The sequence below is a fragment of the Saccopteryx bilineata genome, chromosome 7 (genome assembly GCF_036850765.1).
Source record: "Saccopteryx bilineata isolate mSacBil1 chromosome 7, mSacBil1_pri_phased_curated, whole genome shotgun sequence".
NCBI classification, from domain to species: domain Eukaryota; kingdom Metazoa; phylum Chordata; class Mammalia; order Chiroptera; family Emballonuridae; genus Saccopteryx; species Saccopteryx bilineata.
The window spans coordinates 79,902,616-79,920,930 of record NC_089496.1 but is presented as its reverse complement, the minus strand read 5'-3'; the positions used below and the strand labels follow the sequence as shown (position 1 = coordinate 79,920,930).

Here is an 18,315-nt window from a genome sequence, read left to right as displayed (position 1 = left end):
TGCTCCAATGGAGCCTTGGCTGCGGGAGGGGAAGAGAGAGACAGAGAGGAAAGCGCGGCGGAGGGGTGGAGAAGCAAATGGGCGCTTCTCCTGTGTGCCCTGGCCGGGAATCGAACCCGGGTCCTCCGCACGCTAGGCCGACGCTCTACCGCTGAGCCAACCCAGCCAGGGGAATACCATGTCATTTTAAAGCCTAAAAACGTTTCTTTTGAGGAACCTTATAATCTGATTATAAAATTTATAAGAGAATAAAGGACTAAAAATGGCTTAAGATAATTTTGGAAATTATTTAAGATGGGACATCTTCCAGATACTAAGACTTATTTTATAAAATTCTAATTGTTACAGAATTAGAATTCTAATAGTGGAATTGATGCAAGGATACATGAAGATCACAGTAGCACACATTATAGACTCTGGAAACAGCCACACTTATATGGAAAGTTGGCATTACAAATGAGTAAGAAAAGGCTGGACCTTTCAGTGACTGGTACAGGGGCAATTAGCTAGCCATGTAGAAATAAGTACAATTAGATTCATCTCAGACCATGCACAAAAATTAATTCCAGGAGGACTGGACCTAATTATAAAAAGAACTTTCCAACTCTTAGAATAAAATACAGGATAATTTTTTAAAAGATTTTATTTATTGATTTCACAGAGAGAGAAGGGGGAGGCAAGAAGTTTCAACTCATATTGCTTCATTCTAGTTGTTGATTGTTGAATGTGCCTCGACCAGGCAAGCCCAGGATTGCAAACCTGCAACCTCAGCACTTCGGGTCTACTCCGTACCACCACAGGCCAGGCAGATAATTTTGTTATCTTAGGATAGGAAAAGTGTTCTAAAGAACACAAAGTACAGCATAAATTTTGGAAATAAAGATAAACTGTAGATGCAAAGATACTTTTGACTTCATTAAAATTAATAATTTTTGCTGAATAGAGACACAAAAGCAAGCCACATACTCAGTGAAGAGATTTGAAAAGCATATAAAAGATGAAAACTTGTACAAGTAAATAAGTAAAAGATAAAAAAGCTCACTAGAGATATAGGCAAAGGGTATGAATACGCAGTTCACAGAATAAGATGAGTACTCATAAATAGATATAAGAAAGATGCCCAGACCGTTAATAATCAGGTAAATACAAAATAAAACAGTAATGGAATACCATTTCACACCTACCAGACTGACAGCAGTTGAAAGTCAGATGAAACCAAGTATTGTGTTGGTGAACATGTAGAAAAACAAACTCATATGTTGCTGCTGAGAAAATAAATTGGTTCAACCACCTTGTAAAGCAATTTGGCCTGATCTAATAACGATCTAATCAAGTGATACCTGTGTCCTTCTACCCAGGGAATCTCCTTGACAGAGAGAAACAAGCCTAGCAGTTGTGCACAGGGAAGAGATACAAGTATGTTCACGAAGCAGTCCTGAACTAGTGAAAAACAGGAAATGACTTTGAATGTCTGTCAACATTTGAATAAATTAATATATATTGGACTGTTCGTGCAGTGGAATATTCTATAGCAGTTGAAATCAGTGAGCTAGAACTCATGTCAGGAACTAGATAAAGAGCAAAATATTTTGAGCAAAATGCAAGTTGTAGAATATGTTTAATATGATAGCTTTCTGTAGAATTTAAAGACATGTAAAATAGTACTGTATAATGTTAATGTTGGTATATGCATATAATATAGTATAAAATAAAATATGTACCAAAATGATGAACCACTTAGTTCTGATTAGGAACCCTGGGAGAGAGGGAGAGAGAAAAGAAGAGAAGGTGCAGGACTTGAGCTCCGTCCCTCAGTTTTATTACTGGAGGGAAGAGTATTTGTAACAAATAGGCCGAATGTAAAGAGAGTTTAAACCAGGAGGTGAGTATATAGGTGTTATTTTTGTGTGTGTGCTTCAGTGTGTTTAAATATTTTTAAATATTTCACAATTTTAAAATTAAATGAGAAATGTGAAATATTTTTTGTACCCATTCATCTAACAAAAATGGGAAAAGGAGACACTGAAAGAGTGACACTTCAAGATAAGCAGGAGAGAGCATACTTTCTGTGTGTGAGGCCTTGTGTGTTTACTGCTCAAGTATGTTTGTGTCAAAAGAAGCCTGTAGGTTACTAGTGTCAAAAGAAGCCTGTGTTGTCCTAGAAAGCATTCAATTTTGCAAACCTTTGACCAAATAGGACAGGTTCTCAAGTTGTCCTCCCTTCTGTCTTGGGTTTCCATGATCAGAGTTCGCACATTCTCAAACTACCATCTGTCAGGAGTGTTTCTGTTCTGAGTCAGTCACTTTGTTTGAAATTTGTTTGCATATATATTCTGTGCTAAATTTGTCTGCACACATGTCTTGTCTGCATTGAGTCCTTGTCTGACTCTCCTAGCCTCAGACTTCAGCCAGGAGCCCTCATACACCCTACTAGCATTCTCCTAGGTGTTTTCAACTTTGGCCTCTGCAATTGGGCAGTACTAGGTTTGAATTTTTGCTCTACCGCTGGCCAGCTGAGAGACTGGGCTGGTTTCTTAACTTCTGTAGGTCTCAGTTCTCTCCCATGTCAGGCTGATGTGAGAATCAAAGGAGGTTGTACATGTGAGGGGTTAGCAAAAAGTCTGGCCATAATAGTGCCCAAGAAATGATAGTAACATCATAATAACTAGTTAATAACTGATTGGTAGTTATGAAAACATCAAAACTTTGAAAAGGTCCTTGCCTTGAAGGGTGAGGTGGCCAGCCAAGAGCTTGGAGCCATGGATTTGATGAACTGACTTTAGGGCAATTTGTTATTAGAGAAATGTTCTCATTTTAAAACGATGCCATGGTTGGTGTCCACATTGGCTCTTCCCCTTCATTTCTCATTCACGTATGCCTTTAGCTTTAGTTTTGTAGTTCTTGATAAATTCTCTTCTCTGCCCTGTTTCCTTTTTTTTTTTCCTTTGCCTCTCCATGGTACAGTTATTATAGGATAGGCAGGACAAACATTTGAATAATTTCCTTCATTTACCAGTTTTCAAAGTAATGAGTTGGTGCCCTAACATCTTTGAAGGATAACTAACTTGTTTTTTTAGTATCAGGATAAACCCATGGATATAAAAATATTCGATGTGTTTTAGCCCATTTAGTCATTTATTATTCCCTAAGTTTTTCCATGGATTTTGTTACTGTCTTTTTTCCTTGCTAGGAAGTGTGTCAGTGGAAAACTAGAAATTTACTGAAAACCAGAAATCAGTCATCTGTACGGGTGCTTTATTATGGCATTTAAAAGGTTTTCACTTCGAGTCCTCTCTCCTAACTCACACCTTGTATTTGTGTATACTTACCTACATTGCAGAATTGTCCTTTTGATTTTATAGGAAAATTGATTTCTCAAAAGGCTTTAGTCTCTTCTAGGATGTTTAGAAAATTGGTATACCAAGGAAAAGGAGCTGCTTTAAAAAATTTTTTTATGATAATTTCAAGTAACTAACTGTAGATTCGTTAATCTAAACCTTCAGAATTCTAGTTTTTTAGAGAACATTTAAGATTTTAATGATTATAACGATCAAGTTGACCTTTTCCTGAGAACCTTTCAGACACAGCTGGAGATGGCTCTAATTTCTAAAACAGATTTTTAAACTTTAAATTTAGTCTTTCTCACAGAATGTAAGAAATACATGGCTGACTTCAGGAATATAAATTCTGTTTCCTTAAAAAATCAGCATTTATGTACATTAGTACCAAAGTTTATAAATTTAAAAAATATATAGAATTTAAATTGTTACAACAAAAATATAAAATAGCATTGAGTTTTACAATTTACAAAACTCCATTTATGTCCATTATTATTTTTTGTAAGAGTCACAACCTAAGTTCAGACACTGTGCTGAGCCTTAACATGGAGTATTCATTTAATTCTCACAGCAGTCCTGTGAGCTTGGTTCCGTTTTCTTAGTTACAGTAAGAAAGTGGGTTTACAGAGGTTAAGAGACTTGCCTGTGTCCCATAGCTAGGAAACCAGAGTCAGGGATTGAGCTCTTGCTCCTAACAACTGGGCATGTATCCATATTACTCCTATTTTACAGATAAAATAAATGAGCCTTGGAGACACTGGAGACTTTCCCAAGGTTGCTTATTTAGTACGTGATGGAGCCAGTACAAGGAAACCCCGAATCTGCCAACCATCAAGCCAGTGCTCTCTCCCAGCAGGCTCAGAGTGGCAGAGTCTCAGTGGGTCAGCAGCCCCAGTGCCCTCAGTCCACTGCAGGAGCTCGCTCTAATGGTGACAGAGCCAGAAAGGTAGGATTCAGGATTTTGGTAGCAGCATTTTAATTTGATTTAAATGACCCAGCTGAATTAGCACTAAATTAGGACAGTGTGTGTCTAGAGACTGCACAGGAATTTGTTATTACAGCCATATTCACGTTGTTCTCCACACTGGTATTCTTAGGTAGAGGAGAGTTATCTGGACTTTTTGCTGAGCTTTCTTCCCTACTTCACTGCCACAGTTTGAATGACATACTCAGCATCCAGGGGTCCCTCTTACAGTTCAAATCATAGCAGTAGTCGCTTCTGTTCATTGTATTTATTTTCTACTATATTTCAAGTACTATGTTAAATATTTTAACATTTTACAGATTTATTATTTGTCTAAAAGAGGTTGTACAAACACAGTTGTGAGATCACACACTACTTAAAGAAGCATAAACATTGCCAACACAGTTTGGCATCTGTTCTATACTTTTCCAATTGCTTTTTCCTCCATGTTCCTGACAGGTAACCACGCTGTGACATTTGGTGATTGTTATTCCCATGCTTTTTTATAAAAACATTGCTAGTCATGTATTTACCTCTAAGTACTATGTTCTATCAGTTTTTAAAAAAATGGTATTTTATTGTGAGTAATCTCTGCCACTTGTATTTTTTCTTTCAACATTATATTTTTAATAGTTATTCATATTGATGAGTATGCCTTTGATAAGTTTATTTTTGCTGCTACCTGAATAATTCATTGAATGTAGGTGCCACTGTTTATCATTCATTCTCCTGAGATTGGAACAGTGCTGCTGTGAGCGTTCCTTGTATTGATATATGTTTCCTTGTACACCGAGCTCCCTCTGGTACTGGGAGTGGAATTCCAGGAGTGGAATTACTGTACCGTAGGATATGTACATCTTCAGATTTAACAGATATTGTCTAATTGTTTCCTACAGAGGTTGATTAATTTGCACTCCCTCATGCAGTGTCTGCGTTCTCATTTCTCCATGTCCCTAAATAGTACTTGGTGTCATCAGACTTTCCATTCTATTTACTGGATGCTTTTTTACATGTTTTTTTCTTAATTTAGTGCAAGCCCACCAATGTCAGCATAAGAGATTGAGCCTAAGAGAAGTTAAGTAACTTGTTCAAGGTCATATAAGCAGAAGGTGACTTGCCCTGACTTAGGTGGCAGCTTCGCCAACAGCAAGGCCAGTGCCTGTTCCTCTGCACCTCCCTGCCTTGGTGGGGATCGTGGTGCCGACAGGAACAGAATCCACTCGGTAGTTTAAGGACTGATTGTGGAATTCTGTGCATTGTATCCTGCTTTTCCTTTCATTTCTTCATCTGTTTCTTGAGAACTTCCACTAGCTAGTCTTCCTGTTTTTAGAAAACACCTAAAGGAATTGTTATCAAAGGGATAGTAAACATAATGGCAAGCCTGGCTCTAGCCCATTTATACCTAGTATCCATGTTTCTCTGTCAGTGTAGTGAGATATGATTGTCCTGACCCCAAGAGGGAAACCTTTTCCTCTTTCTAATTCAGGAGCCTCTAAGGACACAGAACTGCCATTCTCAGATGTGTTTCCAAATGACCACCGTTTCTTTTTATTTATTTATTTATTTTTATTTTTTTATTTTTTTACAGAGACAGAGGGTCAGAGAGAGGGATAGACAGGGACAGACAGGAACGGAGAGATGAGAAGCATCAATCATTAGTTTTTCGTTGCACATTGCGACACCTTAGTTGTTCATTGATTGCTTTCTCATATGTGCCTTGACTGCGGGCCTTTAGCAGACCGAGTAACGCCTTGCTCGAGACAGTGACCTTGGGTCCAAGCTGGTGAGCTTTTGCTCAAACCAGATGAGCCCATGCTCAAGCTGGCGACCTCGGGGTCTCAAACCTGAGTCCTCAGCATCCCAGTCCGACGCTCTATCCACTGCACCACCGCCTGGTTAGGCCTTTTTGTTACCACATTTTAGGAAGACTGAAAACATCCAGGCAGCGAATAAATGATTATGTAGATTTATAGAATGGTATCTATTTGTGTCTAAAAGCTACTTTTGAGAACAAATGTATTGTCTCTGTTTATCTGTGTAGCCAGAGATCCAGAATCATTAGATTCTGTGCTTACATGAGGCAGATGGCTGTTGACAGTGGCACCTTCAGCTCATTTTTCATTTATTTTTTTGTTGAAGACTAATAAACATACAGAATTATGTGGTTTTGATATATTGTTGTTACTTTTGCTATTTAAAGAGTCAGTTGAATACTGTTGTTACTTATGTATAATATTGAATTTTTAAAACCAGAACAGACTGCAGAATCAGCACCCAGTAAAGAAACAGAACATTTCCAGCACCTTACCATCCTTTGTGGTCACTCTTTACCCCAAGGGTCACTTCTGTTCTGCCTTAGCATAACCCAGACTCTGAGTGTACTTGGTGTATGCTCCTGCTTTATCTCTGTATTTTAAAATGAGTTAAAGATAAAGAGTAGAGATTAAAAAGGTAAGATAATCGGGTACATTAAAATCAAAGCAGAATGAGCTAGAGCTGGTTAATCCTGAATTTTAAGTTCTAGATAGAGGCCATGATCTTGGTCTTCTTGGACTTTGATTTGAGATTTTTTTAAAGCCAGAATATTGACTAGATTGTGAATAATCAAATTAAATCACATTTAGATTAAAAATCTTCCCTGGCCGGTTGGCTTAGTGGTAGAGTGTTGGCCCGGCGTGTTGAAGTCCCGGGTTCGATTCCCGGCCAGGGCACACAGGAGAAGTGCCCATCTGCTTCTCCACCCTTCCCCCTCTCCTTTCTCTCTGTCTCTCTCTTCCCCTCCTGCAGCCAAGGCTCCATTAGAGCAAACTTGGCACAGGTGCTGAGGATGGCTCCATGGTTCCCCTCAGGCGTTAGAATGGCTCCAGTTGCAGTGGAGCAACACCCCAGATGGGCACAGCATCGCCCCCTGGTGGGCGTGCCGGGTGGATCCTGGTAGGGTGCATACGGGAGTGTCTCTGTCTGCTACCCCCAACCCCCGCTTCTCACTTTGGAAAAATACAAAAAAAAAAAAAAATCTGATTTCTGTCTTATATCACATTTACAGTCTGTTAAAATGAAACTTAATTCCACAAATTTAGGTGTTCCAGTGTGTTATCTTTGTCCAGATGTTGTAGGAATCTGAACTTGGCAGTGTAAATGTCTAAGGAAGCTGTAAGCCTAGGCCCTCTGGAACAGAGGCTTTTAGAATCTTCATTTAGTGGAAAAGGAAAGCACCATCAATACTCAGGTTTCACTGTAAAATGAGAGAGCTTCAAGCCATTACCCAGCAAAAGGCTTCCTTTTTTTCCTGAAGAATTGATCGAGACTTTGGGTACTTGTGAGAACATCTGAATCCTCCTCCAGGTAGAGTGAGGGGATGTCCCAGGACTCCGTGTAGAGCTGATCCGGAATTGAAGTGGATCTTCAGTGAGAAACTGAGAAGACTAGTTAAGAACCTGGAAACTTGAGTAACAGCCACTGCTAGTGAAGATGAGAACATTTGATTGCTTTGTTACTAGGAAAAGGTTAATGAGTACTTGGACACACTCTCCACTAGATCTGTTGATTTCAAGCATTCTGGGGCATGAATCTTAGCTGAGTACTGTGCAGCTCTCTGGGTCTGAGAGCACTATCTGGTGGCTCTCTTTGGGTCTCCAGTTTAGTGAAAGGGACTCCCAATGTCCCTTCATCAATCATAATAACCCAAAGGGGAAAATTACATCAAGAATATGTTTTTCCATAGTTTCATCTCTGCAGACAAAAGACAGGATCCCATTTAAGCAGGAACAATAATAAAAGTTATTATACTAGGTAGGATCTTAGGATATTTCTAGTTGAGATGCTATTTTTAGAGCAACACCAACCATTTAAATTCCATCTCTTAGTCTCTGAATTGCAAGATCTTTATTAGAAAAGTAGTACTTAGACAGTTTGACTATTTGCTTTGACATGAATATTTTATCCTACTTTGATTTAAGTTATTTGATTTCATAAGAGATCTCATAGTTGGTACACTGATAGACCACCTGAGACTTATAAAAATAGCATTGCATTCTATTTTTACCAGTCTAGATCAAATTCATGAGAATTTACATCACAGATTTAATGCATCAGCCAAAAATAGTATATTTATTTCCACAAGTAACTTGGCAAGTTCCAAAAAAGTCCCTTTGTGATTATGTTCAATTAATTATGGAGCACACAGGGAATTAAAGTCAGAGTGAATGAAGGCCGTGTGCATCTCATTTTGTCTTATAAGTGCTCGTAACACCTACTATCTCAGGGGTTTTAAGAAGTATGATTTTTGTAAAGCACTTAAAGTTCTTGTGGGAAATTTCACTATACTGTAGTTTGAAATGTTACTAGTTTGTACTGTAGTGTCTTTTGTATCCAGCTTACATTCAAACACATTTGACTAATCATTGTGTGTGTTAGCTTGAACTCTGATTTTTAAGTTCACTTTATAGCAATGTCATAATAATTGGAAAATTTTAAGTGCACATATTTTGCTTTCTCTAAGAAATGTTGTTTTCTCCCTTTCAGGTAACAAATATACTCTAGAGACTAGGCCAAACCAAGAAGGCATTGATGTAAGACAGGAGCTCCTGAAATTCCACTCTACTTATTATTCATCAAACTTAATGGCTATTTGTGTTTTAGGGCGAGGTAAGAATACTTAAAATTTTTTCATTAAATTGATAATAAAAGTTTTCCGTTTTGGCTTTTTCAAAGTATTTGGAAGAAGGATATAAATAATACCTTTTATATGTTCAGAGGCTTTTGAAAATGATCTCCTTTTAAATAAAAAAAGAAAAGCTTATGCAATTTTAAATGTAGACCCTGAAGAAAATATAAATTAATCATAAGTGCTCTAAGCACATAAAATAGGAAGAGATGTATAAAGGAAAAGATTGACACATTTGACCTGATAACTCACAAAGTTAGAAATAATATTAAAGGATGATGATGAACTGGGAGAACTTTGGAAGGTACACAACAAAGGTTTGATTAAAAAAAAAAAACTTTATGAAGATGAAAGGCCCAAAATTTTTTTTAACTTTATTGATTTCAGAGAGAAAGGGAGAGAGAGAGAGAGAGAAACATCAATTTCTTGTTATACCTATTCATGCCATAATTACTTGTGTTTTTGTTTGTTTGTTTTTTTTTTTTTACAGAGACAGAGTCAGAGAGAGGGATAGATAGGGACAGAGACAGGAACAGAGAGAGATGAGAAGCATCAATCATTAGTTTTTTGTTGCGACACCTTAGTTGTTCATTGATTGCTTTCTCATATGTGCCTTGACCATGGGACTACAGCAGACTGAGTAACCCCTTGCTCAAGCCAGGGACCTTAGGTCCAAGCTGGTGAGCTTTGCTCAAACCAAATGAGCCCACGCTCAAACTGGTGAGCTCGGGGTCTCAAACCTGTGTTCTCCGCATACCAGTCGGACGCTCTATCCACTGCACCACCGCCTGGTCAGGCTAATTACTTGATTCTTGTGTGTGTCCTGACTGGGTGTTGAACCTGGAACCTCAGCATGTTAGCATGACGCTCTAACCAAACTGGGCCAGCTTTGAATTTTATTTTATTTTATTTTTTTGAGAGAATCATCAACTTATTTTACTTAGTTGTGCACCCTTTGATTGCTTCTCTCACGTGCCTAGACCAGGGCTCAAACTGGCAACTTCAGGGATGAGTCTGTGCCATTGGGATTAAGCCAGCAACCATGGGGTCCAGTTGGTGACCGTGTCCCTCCAGAGGACATTGCCCTAATCCACTACACCACCAACCAGGGCCTGGTTTGATTTTTTTTTTTTTACAGAGACAGAGAGTCAGAGAGAGGGATAGATAGAGACAGACAGACAGGAATGGAGAGAGATGAGAAGCATCAATCATCAGTTTTTCGTTGCGACACCTTAGTTGTTCATTGATTGCTTTCTCATATGTGCCTTGACCGTGGGCCTTCAGCAGACCGAGTAACCCCGTGCCCAAGCCAGCAACCTTGGGTCCAAACTGGTGAGCTTTGCTCAAACCAGATGAGCCTGCGCTCAAGCAGGCAACCTCAGAGTCTCGAACCTGGGTCCTCCGTATCCCAGTCTGATGCTGTATCTACTGTGCCACCACCTGGTCAGGCTGATTTTTTTTTTAATGCAAATTAACTAATGATAATATACAGAGTGGGGCAAACATAGGTTTACACTTGCAGGTATGCAAAACATTGAGTTTATTCTTGTATTATTTATTATTTATTGTATTTTCCATACAAACAACTGTAAATCTACCTTTGCCCCGCCTGTATTGTTTTATCCTATTAAATTACCATAATTTTGGTTTTGGTTTTGTTTTGCAAGAGAGGTACTCTTTTTTTGATGTATATACAATTTATACAATTGCTCTACATTTTTTGGAGGACAGTTTAACAAGATGCGTTACCTTTAAAAAGTATATTGTGGCCCTGGCCAAATGGCTCAATTGGTTAGAGAGTCATCTCAAAGGACAGAAGTCTCCTGTTCAAGCTCCAGTCAGGGCACATATAGGAACAAATCAGTGTTCCAATTACTTTCTGTCTCTCCTTCCTCTCTCTCTAAAATCAATTAAAAAAATTAAAATGTGCCTGACCAGGTGGTGGCGCAGTGGATAGAGCGTCAGACTGGGATGCCGAGGACCCAGGTTCAGGACCTCAAGGTCGCCAGTTTGAGCACGGGCTCATCTGGCTTTAGCAAAAGCTCACCAGCTTGGACCCAAGGTTGCTGGCTTGAGCAAGGGATTACTGGGTCTGCTAAAGCCCCCCCCCCCCCCCCCCCCCGTCAAGGCACATATGAGAAAGCAATCAATGAACAACTAAGATGTCAAAACGAAAAACTGATGATTGATGCTTCTCATCTCTCTCCATTCCTGTCTGTCTGTCCCTATCTATCCCTCTCTCTGACTCTATCTCTGTCCCTGTGTGTGTGTGTGTGTGTGTGTGTGTGTATATAAAAATTAAAAAATTTTACATTCTGGCCTCCTGGTGCTTCCCTAGGTTGTGTTCTTACACTGACTGTACAAAAGAAGGAAGCAAGCCCTGGCCGGTTGGCTCAGGGCTAGAGCGTAGGCCAGGTGTGTTGATGTCCCGGGTTTGATTCTCTCTCAGAGCACACCGGAGAAGCAACCATCTGCTTCTCCACCAATCCTCCTCCTCTTCCTTCTCCTCTTCCTCCTCCTTCTCCTCTTCCTCCTCCTCCTCCTCCTTCTCCTCCTCTTCTTCTTCTTCTCTCTCTCTCTCTCTCTCTTTCTTTCTCCCCCCCTCTCTTTCATCCCCTCCTACAGCCATGGCTCAATTGGCTCTAGCAAGTTGGCCCGGGGCGCTGAGGATGGCTCCGGGGCCTCAACCTCAGGCGCTTAGAAAAAAAAAAAAAGGTTTGGTTCTTCTCTGCCCCCCCTCACTAAAAAGGAAAAAAAGAGGAGACAGTAAACCCACCCCATACACACCTGCCCAGCCTTTTGCTGTCTGTATTGTGAATGGGAGGACGGGGTGGGGGATAAAAGTATATTTTTACTTTTAGAAGTTCAATCTAAGGAAATAGAGCTGTTCCTAACAGGTAATGTTCAAGGATTCTTTTGTCAATGTAATATTTATTAGTGAAACTTCAGAAACAATTCAAATGTTTAAAATAGGAGATTGGTTAAAATAGGGATGTTACAAAACACGTTTTTTAAATAAAGTGCAAACGCCCACATTTATAGAAGAGCATTCATACTACATAAAGGCAGTTCTCACACAGTGAATAAGTGCTCTCTGGAGGGTTCATGGAAAAGTTCAAAATGGGTCATAGAATATCAAGGGAAATTTCTTACTTGATCCAAAAGCTTCCTGACAGTAACCAGTGACGAATGTTTGTACCAGTTATAAGTAACCTATTTTTTTTGTGGATACAGAATCAAGGTGAGTGGTTATCTTGTTTATAAAAAGAAAACCTTTTATCACTTTCCCTTTTTATTATAGAATAAAAGTAATGTCTGTAAGTGGAAGAAGTCTCATCTGATCCTGAAAAGTATAAAATGGAAATCAATTTCTTCCTTTTCCCATCATATGACCACTATACCTTCTCCTCAAAGATAGTCACTTTAATAGAAAGAAAAGAAAAAATAGTAACCTTATTTCTTATTATACTTCCAAAAGTAAAAAATTTTTAATATATTAATACTTACACATACGTATGTCAAAAAATTAAACAAGACTGTATCATAATGTATTGTTTTATAGTCTACAGTTTTCACTTAATAGCACTTTGAGATATTTTCGTATTGGCATATACAGCTCTCTCACTAATTGCTGCATAAAATTCTACTGTACAGATGTTTCCTAACATCCACACAATAGGTGTTTAGGTAATTTTCAGATTTTGTTGTTATAAACAGTGTTCATCTAAAATCAGTCACTGGCAAACTAACACTTGACTTTTGGGTTTTGTTTTGTTTTTTTTACAGATACTGAGAGAGGGATAGATAGGGACAGACAGACAGGAACGGAGAAAGATGAGAAGCATCAATCATCAGTTTTTCATTGTGGCACCTTAGTCGTTCATTGATTGCTATCTCATATGTGCCTTGACCATGAGGCTACAGCCGACCAAGTAATGCCTTGCTGGAGCCAGCGACCTTGAGTCCAAGCTGGCGACCTCGGGGTCTTGAACCTGGGTCCTTCGCATCCCAGTCTGATGCTCTATCCACTGCACCACTGCCTGGTCAGGCCTAACACTTGACTTTTAACACTGGATGTAGATTGTCTATGAAGTTGATGGTTTAATATGAGAATTATATTTATTTTTTTATTTTTTTACAGAGACAGAGAGAGGGATAAATAGATACAGACAGGAACGGAGGGAGATGAGAAACATCAATCATTAGTTTTTCGTTGTGACATCTTAGTTGTTCATTGATTGCTCTCTCATATGTGCCTTGTCCGTGGGGCTACAGGAGACCGAGTAACCCCTTGCTCCAGCCAGTGACCTTAGGTCCAAGCTGGTGAGCTTTTGCTCAAACCAGATGAGCTCATGCTCAAGGTGGCGACCTCAAGGTCTCGAACCTGAGTCCTGGGCATTCCAGTCTGATGCTCTATCCACTGTACCACCACCTGGTCAGGCTAGTATGGGAAGTATAAACAAAATAGTTTCCAAGTGCAATTAATTATTATTTCTAATATTTTTAAAAAATTTATTGCAAGATAACATTTGTGTAAAAGTTTTTAACCCTTTGAGTAGTATGAATGTTCATGTATGTCCTTGTGACTCCTGATCATACTCCAGAGTATGATCATACAAAAATTTTTATTTTAAAAATGTGGAAGGCAACATTAAAAATGGCAAATGTACATTCTTCTTGTTTCTATAAATTAGTTATCAAACAAACATGATTTTAAGTTAATAAAACTGTGCCTGAAACTAATTTCATTTTTTGGGGGGAAAAAAACTGGGCATCAGCGGGCATGAAAAAAACTCACTACTCGCAGGGTTAAGTGATAAAGAGGCAGACATGTGATGTATAATCATTACTGATATTGTTAAGCAGCTTTAGAACTTATATAGGCACTAGTAGAACGTAACTGAGTTCTTCAGTTTTTTGTGTGTGACAGAGAGAGGGACAGACAGACAGGAAGGGAGAGAGATGAGAAGCATCAGTTCTTCATTGTGGCTCTTTAGTTGTTCATTGACTACTTTCTTATATGTGCCTAGATGGGGGGTATTGGGAGGCTGCAGCAGTGAGTGGCCCCTTGCTCAAGCCAGCAACCTTGAACTCAAGCCAGCGACCATGGGATCATGTGTACGATCCCATGTTCAAGCTGGTGAGCCCGCACTCAAGCTGGATGAACCTGCGCTCAAGCCAGTGACCTCAGGGTTTTGAGCCTGGGTCCTCTGGGTCCCAGTCTGACGCTCTATCCACTACGCCACCGCCTGGTCATGCCTGAGTGCTTCAATTTTATCCAAAGCAGTTTTTAAAAAATATTTCAGGTTTTTGTTTTAATAGTCCTGATGTTTTTCAGAAGATCCTAAGGGTTTTTTTTTTATCCCCAGCTTTACTGAGATATAACGTTATGTAAGTTTAAAGTGTATGACATCATTTTATATATGTATATATGACTCTAAGGTCTTAAACACTACTTGTATATGTTATAATTAGATTAAGTTTTGATTTCCTTATTTGTTTTTTTATAGAATCTTTAGATGACTTGACTGATCTGGTGGTAAAGTTATTTTCTGAAGTAGAAAATAAAAATGTCCCATTGCCAGAATTCCCTGAACACCCTTTCCAAGAAGAACATCTTAAAGTAAGTACATGTGTTTTTGGTTTTGTTTTGTTTTTAAAATTTTTTTATTTATTGATTTTAGTGAGAGAGTAAGGGAGGGTAAGAGAGAGACAGGAACATTGATCTGTCCCTGTATGTGCCCTGACTGAGGATTGAACTGGTGACCTCTGCACTTTGGGGCGATGTTCTAACCAACCAAGCTATCTGGTCAGGGTTTGTTTTTAAATTTATGGACTTACATATACCTAGTTTACCACAGAGTAGATAAATGAGGGGGGGTCATTATATAGTTTTTAATATTTATCTGGATAACCAAGTCAGTTTCACATTTATTAGGGACATGTATCACCAAAAAGATAGCACTGTAGTGCGATCTTTGCATGCTAAAGGTAGTTTTGGTAGCTGTAGCCCTGGCAGATGGTGAAAGCTCCGACCCAGTGCCAGAAGGCAGGCGGCCAGCAGTATGTAGCTCATGGTCCAGGGACAAAGCAGGGATTTTATACCGTCTGTAATGACATCCCGCAAAGAAGGAAGCCAGGTCATCATTTCTTTAGAGTCAGTGTGATTTTGTTGGTGATTCTCTCTTGAATTTGGAATTCTTCCATGAAAATCAGTATTCTTCATGGTTTATAAATGTTTTTTCAGTGGGAGCTGTATGTAGCTAATCTTTTGTAATTTATTTGTTTTTCCTCCCCCACAGCAAATTTATAAAATAGTACCTATTAAAGATATTAGGAATCTTTATGTGACCTTTCCCATACCTGACCTTCAGAAATACTACAAATCAAATCCTGGTCATTATCTTGGTCATCTCATTGGACATGAAGGTCCTGGAAGTCTGTTATCAGAACTTAAATCAAAGGGTAAGTCTTCTGGGTGCCAGTTTCTGAGCCTAGTGCCCCACCACATCTTTTTCTTCTGGCTCTCGCTTTCTCCTAAATATTTTCCTGTGAATTTTTGGATGCCGGACTGTTTTGGGTTTTGGTGACAGAGAGGTGGTGGTTGTTAAGTGTGCATAGTTTTTTGCTTTGCCCGCCCTCCCCCCAATTATCCTTCAGCAGTGAGTAGTAAAGGTTAGGTATTAAATAAGATATTGTGATGCATGTTTTTTTGTTTGCTTTTTTTTTTTTTTTAAGTGAGAGGAGGGGAGATAGATCAATTCCTGCATGCGCCCTGACTGGGATCCTCCTGGTAACCCCTGCCTGGGGCCACCGCTGGAATCTGCCGAGCCAGTGGCTGTGAGAGGGAAGAGAGAGAAGGGGAATAGGGAGGGGGAGAGAAGCAGATAGTTGCTTATCATGTGTGCCCTGAGTGGGGATCGAACCCGGGACATCTACACAGTGGGCCGATGCTCTATCCTTTGAGCCAACCAGCCAGGGCCTGTGGAGCACATTTTAAATTTAAAAAGGGTTAAAAAGTATAAACTTGGGTATTTTTCACCATTTCTGTGAAGTGTTAGTACCCATTTATTTATTTCCCTGCTCTTATCCTTCACACCAGAGGATGTACGTGGTAACTAGGATCTAGTCAGTAAATAATTTCCAAGGCCCCTCTCCACTCAGGTTTCGCTTGTACATAACACACACAGTAGTCTACTCTTGATTTGGGAACTGACCTGAGGAGTCCTAAAGAAAGCTTCCAACCCCCCCCCCCCCCAATCCCTTGAGTCTTCTGCCATATCTGAAACTGGTTTTCTGAACCATTTTCCGATTTTTTTTCCTTTCCTTTCTGCAAGAAGTGCATTCTAGTCTTTGGGAACATATAATATGAATTTTAAAACTTCCTTGACCTAAAAGTCCACCGGTGCAATCATGTTATTCCCACTGAATGTTTCAGGCTGGGTGAATACTCTTGTTGGCGGGCAGAAGGAAGGAGCCCGAGGTTTCATGTTTTTTATCATTAATGTGGACTTGACTGAGGAAGGTTTATGTAAGTATTGACTTTTTTTGTTTTTTGATTGAAAACTGACTTTGTATGATTTTTTTTTTAACTTCTTTATGCTGTGGATCTGTTTTATACTGTAAAGCTATCAACACTTTAATTCATACCCTTTATCCAGTGTATTTTTAATGCGTAATGTGCCCTTTGTTTCACGGATGACTTTTCCACGTCTGCTCTTTATGTTGCACTTGTCAAATGTGTCCTTGGCTTTTCCTTTGCTCATTTACTACCCTAGCGCCCATCCCGTCACATGTCCCCGAGCCTGGAGGGCCTCGCGTGGGGGACCCTAGAGCCAGTCTCAGGGGGGTGAGACCTGCACTTTGCAGAGGAACCACCTCCACTCACCTGACTGGACCTTCGGAGTGAGCTCACTGCTCGAGAGGATTGAGGACTGAATGGTTTTAAGTGTGCCCCTTTCTTCCAGTACATGTTGAAGATATAATTTTGCACATGTTTCAATACATTCAGAAGTTACGTGCAGAAGGACCTCAAGAATGGGTTTTCCAAGAGTGCAAGGTACTTTCGTTTCACCAAAATTCTTCTTAAGGAACATTTTCAGAAAACATATATATGTGAATTAATTTAAATTTAAGGCCCAGTGAAACTTTTTAAGTATTTTTTTCCTCTTCTAAATTAAACTTTTGCAATGCATGGTAGCTTTAGTTAGGCTTAGTTGTACTAGACTGATTGGCTGCCTGGGGCACAGTTAAGGGTTAAGGCATCATCTAGCCTTTTTCAGGGAGGGAAAGGGAAGAAATTGGATTGCTTTTGTATCCCTCAGAAGAATGCCAGCAGTTACCTGAGCTCTGCCATTTTCAGATCTGGTAATAAGAGTCTATAGCAAGCTTCAAAGAAATAGTGAATTCTCTTATATATGATTGGTCTTAAGAGTAATTATATTGTATATGTGGAAAAGCCTAGCTCTTTTTCTTTTTCCTTTCTTTTTTTCTGTATAAAGCAAAAGTTATTTGTCTTCCAAAATTATAAAGGCTTCTTTTTAAAGGGTTTTGAAATATATGTTCTTTATATTTAAAGCCAAAAAGATTTTGAAATTTATTTTAGGATGAGAAACATCTTTTTTACTTGGGTAAAAGTTTCAAGGTATAATCTCTGTGAAATTTGTGACAATCATTCTAATCTGGGTGCAGTTCTCTGAATGGGTCAACAAAATTATCATCTGTTCTATGCAATTAACTGTTGGATCTCACAAGGTTCTTCCACATAGTTTTTCCAATTATTTGTTATTTTTATTTATGTTCTATACATTTCTAAATTCAACAGTCCTTTTTTGAGAAAGTGTAATGAAGTTAAGTATAGAGTAGAAAAATCTATAGTGCAATCCAATCACACACACAAGGTATTTTTAAATAATAGTTATGTCTAATTATGTTAACTTTCCATTTTAGGACTTGAATGCTGTTGCTTTTAGATTTAAAGATAAAGAGAGGCCACGGGGCTATACCTCTAAGATCGCAGGAATATTGCATGTAAGTTTGCTGTTATTTTACTGTGCAGATCGGTGTGTAGAATATTTCAGGGATCTTGCATATATTACTTTCAGTATAACATGAACGATAAAAATTGAAGCTGCAGTTAAAGTTTTAGACACTAATAACCTGGCAAACTCTGATGTCAAGACATGCTTAAATTCTTAATTTTCATTATCCTATAACTTCTCATCTGTAATGTTCTTCATTACATGGGCATTTTGCTATTGGCTTTAAACAGTGTTCAGTTATGCAGTGTTTTTGTTGCTAATACTGTGGCTGCCATCGTTCCTCGCCTGGACTGCCATCATAGTCTC

At 39.0% G+C, this 18,315-nt stretch overlaps 1 protein-coding gene across 3 annotated transcripts in view; it reads left to right on the top strand.

The window, feature by feature from the left end:
* IDE (insulin degrading enzyme) overlaps positions 1-18,315 on the top strand; it is a 116,063-nt gene that overhangs the window by 52,638 nt on the left and 45,110 nt on the right. For all 3 annotated transcript variants that reach the window (XM_066238365.1, XM_066238364.1, XM_066238366.1), the window contains 6 exons: positions 8,827-8,949; positions 14,479-14,591; positions 15,271-15,433; positions 16,407-16,499; positions 16,936-17,027; positions 17,918-17,998. In XM_066238365.1, coding sequence (XP_066094462.1) covers positions 8,827-8,949; positions 14,479-14,591; positions 15,271-15,433; positions 16,407-16,499; positions 16,936-17,027; positions 17,918-17,998 — 665 coding nt within the window. The remainder of the gene's footprint in view (positions 1-8,826; positions 8,950-14,478; positions 14,592-15,270; positions 15,434-16,406; positions 16,500-16,935; positions 17,028-17,917; positions 17,999-18,315) is intronic.